The sequence below is a fragment of the Chaetura pelagica genome, unplaced genomic scaffold (assembly GCF_000747805.2).
Source record: "Chaetura pelagica isolate M959 unplaced genomic scaffold, ChaPel_1.0 scaffold356, whole genome shotgun sequence".
NCBI classification, from domain to species: Eukaryota; Metazoa; Chordata; class Aves; order Apodiformes; family Apodidae; genus Chaetura; species Chaetura pelagica.
The window spans coordinates 6,752,363-6,760,300 of record NW_009953964.1 but is presented as its reverse complement, the minus strand read 5'-3'; the positions used below and the strand labels follow the sequence as shown (position 1 = coordinate 6,760,300).

The 7,938-nt window shown below is 47.9% G+C and overlaps 1 protein-coding gene across 1 annotated transcript in view; it reads left to right on the top strand.

Annotated features, from left to right (window-relative positions):
• Positions 1-7,938, top strand: part of NSD1 (nuclear receptor binding SET domain protein 1) — a 65,453-nt gene that overhangs the window by 47,093 nt on the left and 10,422 nt on the right. Inside the window, exons 12-18 of the mRNA XM_010002097.1 lie at positions 216-416; positions 1,867-2,046; positions 2,343-2,499; positions 2,792-2,997; positions 3,566-3,678; positions 6,176-6,445; positions 6,880-6,996. Coding sequence (XP_010000399.1) covers positions 216-416; positions 1,867-2,046; positions 2,343-2,499; positions 2,792-2,997; positions 3,566-3,678; positions 6,176-6,445; positions 6,880-6,996 — 1,244 coding nt within the window. The remainder of the gene's footprint in view (positions 1-215; positions 417-1,866; positions 2,047-2,342; positions 2,500-2,791; positions 2,998-3,565; positions 3,679-6,175; positions 6,446-6,879; positions 6,997-7,938) is intronic.

Genomic DNA, 7,938 nt, shown 5'->3' with positions numbered 1-7,938 from the left:
GAAATCCCAACTATAATAATGTTTTTTTTTTTTTTTTTTTTAATGCAGAGTTATATTGCAGCCATGAGCAAAAGCAGCCAGCTGTAGGGACCTGTGCTTTGGGATAGGTACAGCAGGTTGGAAAGTTGTTCTGTGTTGATATGCAGCCTGGTAGAAGTGTCATATCTTCATTTAGCCCTTCTGTAGAACTCTTATGTCTCATCTTCCTTCTCCAGGGGTACATACCTGCTTTGTGTGCAAGAGCTGTGGGGAAGATGTCAAACGGTGCTTGCTGCCCCTCTGTGGGAAGTATTACCACGAAGCCTGCATCCAGAAGTACCCGCCCACAGTCATGCAGAACAAGGGCTTCCGATGCTCCCTGCACATCTGCATGACTTGCCACGCTGCTAACCCAGCAAACATCTCTGCGTCTAAAGGTACTGAGACCTTCTGGGGAATGCTGTTTGAAGCGGTTTCTTTTGTTTCGTGTCCGCTCTGAAGTTAGGTGGTCCACTCGTTCTTTCTGTTGATTTTCTGTCCAGGCCACAGTGCTTGCTGGGGGGTGCTGAGGAATAGCCCCTCCCAGGGTGTGGAAGGGGCGGTGTCCGTGTGCGAAGTTGCTGCTCGTCAGCACTCCTGATGGTCAGACACTGCAGCTAACATGTTCCCGTCTGTCCAGCCACTTGGGTTCCTGCATGTCCAGCGATGCCACATGCCTCTCCAGGTTTTTTAATAAGTCTCTGGAGCTGTGCAGACACTCTCAGGTCTCTCCTGCGTACATTTCCCTGTGACAGAGCTGCAGACAGTGCCTGCTCAGCAGCGAGATAAGGATATGGAAAGCAGCACAGTCAAAACCATGATATTGTTCTAGTTCGTTTTTTTTATAATGCAAACTCATCTTGTAGTAGTGATACCCTCAGGCTTCTCAGGCAGACGTTTGTTTGAGCTGTTTGCAGCAATACCTTGACCTTTATCTCACATGATTAAACTTAAAGCTTTTACATGGTAGCCTTGCACATTGGCTTCTGAAGCTGCCTGCCTTTAAATCTTTGGTGTCTTAAGACAAGTAACGATAACACAAACCCTGAAGATAAAAATAGAGCTGGTCTTAAAGTTGTTTCTTTTTAAGACATTCCAGTATTTCTTGTAGAAGACAACACTAAGGTCCACAGCTGACCAATTCCCCATGGAACTTTTGTGTTGTGTTCTGGCTGCTGCTTTTTAGTGGTCAGGTTTACCCCTTTCTTCCCACCTCTACTCTCTGTGTGTACACTCCTGTGAGGAACTGAAAACAGGCTCTTAGGAACCTTGGGTGAATTAGGCCTGTAGGCAAATCTGAAGTCTGTGTTCTGCAATTCTAGGGTAAAATTAGATAAAGAAGAGAGGCAAGTGCTGATGTTTTCAGAAGCTGCACAAGTTGGTTTCATTCTGTGCATCTAAGCACTTGGAACACCCCCTCTGTGATTATTCTCTGAGGTGATTTGCTGATTATTTTTGCATGACAGGGAGCAGTCCCAGTCTTTAAACTCTTGAACTGGTTCTCTGTAGCATGCAGGAGGTTTTTTCACTTCTAAATATTGTAATTTTGTGTATGTTACATACATGTATTTGCAATTTTATATATTTTTGTCATATTCCTAGAATCATAGAATGCCAGGTTGGAAGGGACCTGCAAGAATCATCTGGTCCAACCTTATTAAGTAATTTGATAGGAATTGAGTATGTCATGAATGACCTACAAAAATTTAAGGTCAGTTTTCTATTTCCATAGATCACCTATAGTGGCTTGTTTTGAGCTTAGATAGCAATAAAGGCCAGTTTGGGGATGAAACAGAAGGTTGTCCTCCTTCAGAGGCTGACTGTGTTTCTGGCCTGTTCTGCTGCTAGGTCGCCTGATGCGCTGCGTGCGGTGTCCTGTCGCCTACCACTCCAACGACTTCTGCCTTGCTGCTGGCTCCGTGGTCCTGGCCTCCAACAGCATAATCTGCCCCAACCACTTCACAGCTCGGAGGGGCTGCCGCAACCATGAGCACGTCAACGTCAGCTGGTGCTTTGTCTGCTCAGAAGGTAAGGTGGTCTGTGCTGCATCCCCTGCCACCGAGCTGGGCCCTGGCAAGAAGCCACTAGAGCATGCGAAAGCTTTGGCTGTCTGGAGTGTGCCCGTGAGAACTGCAGAGAACAGTTCATATCCATCCCTGCTTCAATCCAGGCTGGGAGTTTTTCTGGATCCTTAGAAGGGCCTGAGCTGTTTAAAAGGGTTTGCAGAAGTGCATCATACCCTTTTCTCAGCCTCTGTCTGAACATGTGGAGTCCAGGGCTTCTGCACAGTGACGCTGATAGATTCCTCCTCCTTTTCTTTGCAGGGGGCAGCCTTTTATGCTGCGAGTCGTGCCCGGCTGCGTTTCACCGGGAGTGTCTAAACATTGAGATGCCAGAGGGAAGCTGGTATTGTAATGATTGCAAGGCAGGCAAAAAGCCACACTACAAGGAAGTAGTCTGGGTGAAAGTTGGGCGCTACAGGTAGGTGAAGGTAGAGCAGACTTGTCCCCACCCCTTTTTCACACTGTGCTCATGGTGATGGAGTTGAGAAGCTACTCCTCTCTGCAGAGTGCCATGCAGCAGCCTCTGACTGTTTTGCATGCATGTAGTGGGTAAAATGAGTGCTTCCCTCCTCCAGTAGCCACTTGTCTCCCCACCAGCCTTTCTCGTAGCCCTGACACACTCTCCCCCATGGCTCCATGCAGTAGCATGCTTCTGAGGTGGTTGGAAGCTGGGAAGCTGAAAGCTTCATCTGCCCTTCCCTGTGTTGCAGGTGGTGGCCAGCTGAGATTTGCCATCCTAGGACTATTCCGGTCAACATCCAGAAAATGAAACACGACATTGGCGAGTTCCCTGTGCTGTTCTTCGGCTCCAAGGATTATCTGTGGACCCACCAGGCCCGTGTGTTCCCTTACATGGAAGGTGATGTCAGCAGCAAAGACAAGATGGGGAAGGGTGTGGATGGCATCTACAAGAAAGGTAACTTGTCTTCATCCAGAGGTGTATGTTCTGTTTCTCTTTGTTACCATTAGGAGAAAATACTTTTTCTGAGACCTAAAGTGAAGTAAGTTTGCAGAATGAGCTGCTGCTTGTTTGTCATCCAGTGCACCCATAATGTTCATTGGTCTGGGCTTGCAGAGAGGGAAAAGAATGTGCAGATCTTGAATGCTTCTCCAGCTCTGACCTAGCCACTCTAAAACTGAGTGAGCTACTGCTTTGTTAGCTTCCCTGTGCCTAATATAGTCTTAATCTGTATGTAAAAACACACTTGAGAGTTATGAATGCAGCTGCCTGACACCTTTACCCAAAAGTGGGCAAAACTAGCTGACAGTTTGGATGCTTCACCCACGAGCAGGTCCCTTACTGCAATTCTTTGTGACTTCCCTGCTGCATTGTCCTTTTCTTCACCCCCCTCTGGTGAACCTCTGCCTCTGGAGTACGTGGCCAGGGAAGTCTTTTGGAGCCCTGAGCACTGGGTGGACCCTAGCAGCCCAGCTCCAACTGAGCAGAGGGAGTTGCTTGTAACACACTCTGTTCTCTCACTTAGCTCTTCAGGAAGCTGCAGTACGGTTTGAAGAGTTGAAGGCACAGAAGGAACTGAGACAGCTTCAGGAAGACAAAAAGAATGACAAGAAACCTCCTCCCTACAAACACATCAAGGTGAGGGCAGGTGGGAGGGGACAAGTGCAGAAGAGAAGTGTTGAGCTGTCAGGGCAGGTGACTTACAGGTATACAGAAACGTTTCTACTGTTTGGATGTTTGGCTGCATTTGAAAGTTACTTTGCTCCTCTTGGCATCTTCAGTCGTCCCCACAGAAAGGATTCATGTGTGCACAGAGCTGTACAGAAGCTGAACACCAGTAAGAGAGGTACTTGGATTTACTGGAACAGATCAGAACATCTCTGAGCTGTTCCATGTCAGTTGTGTGGTCTGAAGGAAGTCTCTCTCTACCTTGGGAACTTAGAGGAGTGTGCTGGTAATACACAATGTGCTCAAGTACTGATCCCGGGTGGTCAGGGTGTAGTGGAGCAGAACTGTGAGGAGGATGGGAACCCATCTTGTTTCATCTCTGCTATTGTTTTACATCTCTTTCTGTATCAGCTGATAACTGAACAGAAATACTAAAGCAGATGTACATGCTGAAATATCAGGCATTTTGCAGAGTTTTGGGAAACTCTTCATGTTTAGGACTGAATTTTGAGATAGAACTGGAGCAGCAGCACGAGGCCTACAGGATGCAGGTGCATGTGCTTGAGATGTGGTCCAGATTCATCAGAAACCCAGTGACTCAGGGACTCTGTACTTTTTTCATTGTCTCTGTCACTCCTTCCCTTTTTTATGTGGCAAACCATGAAAGCGTAACTGATTGTTGGCACTTTGTTTCTAGCAGGGGTTTCCAGGCAAGCAGGTATATCCTGTGTGAGTTACTGTACTGTGTAAAGAGCTCAGCTGAATGCTGTGGCACCAGTATGGGCCAAGCAGCTTCAGTATCCTTTCTTTTAAGCCTATCTCTGGCCACAACATGAAAGAACTTTGGAAGCAGTTTGGAGCCTTTGAAATACCCTTTTAAATATAAATATTATTAGTCATGATCGTTAGCCATGGCAGTTCTTTTGAGGTCTGTGTTCAAGCTGTTTGTCTCTGTGAAGGCAAAGCAATTTGCAGGAGCATACAGTGAACTGGAGAAGGCTTCCGGGTGGAATGGCTGAACCTGGCTGTGTCCACACCTGTTCTGGCTTTCTAAGGAGATCAGCACCTCTGGCCCATCCCAAGGAGCACCAAGGCGAGATGCTGCTGCAAAATACACTTTGCATCCTTCATCACATCAGGGTTGTGGCTAGCCCAGTAATCAGTGTTTTGGAGCTGGTTTTGTACTGGAAATGCCTCAGAGAATAGGACAGCTTTGCATGCTCAGACACTGTGGTTGCTTGGAGTGGCAGTGCCAGAGCCAGCAAGGGCACCTCTGTGTGCCGAGTGGCAGATGGGACCCAATCCTGTGAGTCTTGTCACTCTTAATGAGGTGATAAACTAACAGCCACAGCTCAGAGTAAGAGATGGGAAGTAATAGAGGAGAAAAGTGACAAAGAGGGTTTGCAGGTGGGAGACAAAAAGGGGGACTGTGCTGAAGAGATTAATCAGGGGTTTCTGCAGGCTTTGCAGGAGGAGTGCTGGGCCAGCCTCAGGCAGGCTGCCAGCATGGAAGCTTTGCTCTGAGGGTGGGACTAGATAAGTTGTGTGGGGGCTGAAATAGTTTTGCTAAATGATTCCCTCATTTCTTGTTCTGGAGATGAAAGGAAGCCAATGGTATTGCTCACTGGGGCAAAGAACAGCAAGGAGCTGCTTTTCAGTGTCTGTCTCCAAAATCCTGACTCTGTGTTGCCTGCCTTTCAGCGTTCACTGCCTTTAACCAAAACCAAAGGACCCTGCTTGTGCCACAGACATGCCAATTGCTTCTCCACCTGGTGCTGCGCTCTGCCTTCTCCTGGAGCAGTTTTCAGAGAGCTCCTTGGCTTAACTCTGAGCTCTTCCTTGGGCCTTCCAACCCCAGCCTTGTCTGGTTTTTCTTTCATTTATATCTGCAGGACAGTTGGGTAGGGAGCTAACTGCTTGTGGCCTGTTTTGTAGCTAAGCTGTGTGTACTTTCTCAGGGGCACGCCAGCCTGGTTCTTGTAGTGACAGCTGAGAGCACAAAACAGCTAGAAGGTAACAGATTCAAAAAACAGGTCTGTAAGGAAAAAGACCTGACACTCAGAGACAGGAGAAGATGCTGTTTCATACAGAAAATGGTTTGGTGTCAGTCACAGGTATGGTGTACACCCAGCAAGATCTCTGGGCCACCTGGGCTGGATGTTGGCACGTTGGTGATGGGAGGGGAACACTTGGCAGCTTCTCCCCATTCCAGGGTCACCAGACACACACTGCACCAAGTGATGCTGATGGGGGATCTACATCCTCCCTGCCTCTTTCCTCTAACAGTCTACCTCTTGAAATAGTGTGCCTAGAAGTACGTATGTCTATCTACCTGTGTCCTTCTGCCCCTTGGTGTAACTAATGTGCACCAACAGCCTGTCAGCTCCTAGGCAGGGATTGAGCGTAGAAGTGACCATTTGCATAACCTGTTGTTCTTAAGAACTAATATCTTTCATGTGCCTTCAAGGTGAACCGGCCGGTGGGTAAGGTGCAGATCTTCACTGCAGACCTGTCCGAGATACCACGTTGCAACTGCAAACCAACAGATGAAAACCCATGTGGCCTGGACTCCGAGTGCATCAACCGCATGTTGCTCTATGAGTGCCACCCCCTGGTGTGCCCGGCTGGCGAGCGCTGCCAGAACCAGTGCTTCTCCAAGCGCCAGTACCCCGAGGTACAGATCTTCCGCACGCTGGCACGAGGCTGGGGCTTGCAAGCCAAGACAGACATCAGAAAGGTACCTGCTCTTTCTGCATGTCCTTTTCTCTTGCTGCATCTCTCTTGGTCAGTGTTGGTTTCAATTAGATCTGAAAAATTACTGTCTTCCATAATTTAAAGACTTGCTGCTGTAGAATTCCATGTATGAAAGAAAAGGATTAATTTAGCTTTTCCAGTCCTGAAAATAATGTTTTGGCTCAGCTAACCAGGAAAATGGTTTGAGTGTTGATGTCCCACAGGATAAGAAAGATGGTTGCTTGATCTGTCTGCTTGTCTGGACAGTGGGCTTCATGAGTACCCCAGAACGCTAGCCTGAAGATGGTGCTCAGGATTTCCAGATGGGGAGCAGTGATTATACCTTCCCCCCATTTTCGCATAGCCAGGCACAAAGGTGGATGACCCTCCACCCTGAAGGGAATTTGTCTTACCAGCTTGTTGTTTCCTCTCTGGCAGGGTGAATTTGTTAATGAATATGTTGGGGAGCTAATTGATGAAGAGGAGTGCCGAGCCCGAATACGTTATGCTCAGGAGCACGACATTACCAATTTCTACATGTTGACACTGGATAAGGTGTGTGGAAGGAATTTCTCTTGCCAGGATCCTAGCTAGAAGTAAAATGATTGCAAGGAAGGCATGACTGTAGTCTTACCCATCAAGTAAAAAGAAAGCATTGACCCTCAGACGTACAAGTATCAGGCACAGCGAGACCTTTTTTTTAAGTTCAGATCACAGGTCTTGCACATCCGGGTACAGGCGTGGGGTTTGTTACTCCCACAGACTCCTCAGGAGGTCCTGGAAGTCAGGTTGTTGGTGTGAGCTCCTGGCTTTCAGAGGTAAGTAGTTTTTCCAGATGCTTTTTACACTTAGCCTTGGAAAGGTTAGAAGGAAACCATGAAAGCCATCATGGGAAGAAGCTGTTGAGCACAGGACAGGATGACAATGAGGTTGCTCTGTGTCTCCCCTCTGCTTGCTGGAAGTTCACGCTGACCATACCTCATTCTCCTTGGCTGGCTGATGGGTGGGAGCAGGGCCAAAACCCAGTGTTATTGTCTCCGTTGTTGTTACAAAACCAAATCTCAGTTGCAGCTGCCCTCTCCTCTCCAACATGGTCTGACAAGCAGTGGTGTGCTGTACAGACGTGTGCCTCACATCTTACATACTGTTCCTGTTTTACCTCTATACATTGACATACAAGAAATAGGAACTGGTATTTTGCTTTTAAGCAGAAGTCAGGGTCTGGAACCACAAGTGCTGCCTGGGAAGTGTGTTGGTGTAGTGTTTATTCAGTGCTGACACCACAGCAGAACTAACTTCCCAGAGCACAGCAGCAGTGCTCTCCTGGCTCTGGAGGAGCACGTGTATCTTTGAAGAGGAAGGTGCTGTTGCACAAGAGACACCAGACTCCCCCTTTTTCATGCTTTCCCTGCCAAACTGCTACCTGAGCTGCAGCGGCTTGAGCGTGAGTTTATTAAATGTCATTATCTGCCTTTTTCTCCCCCCCCCCCCACCTCT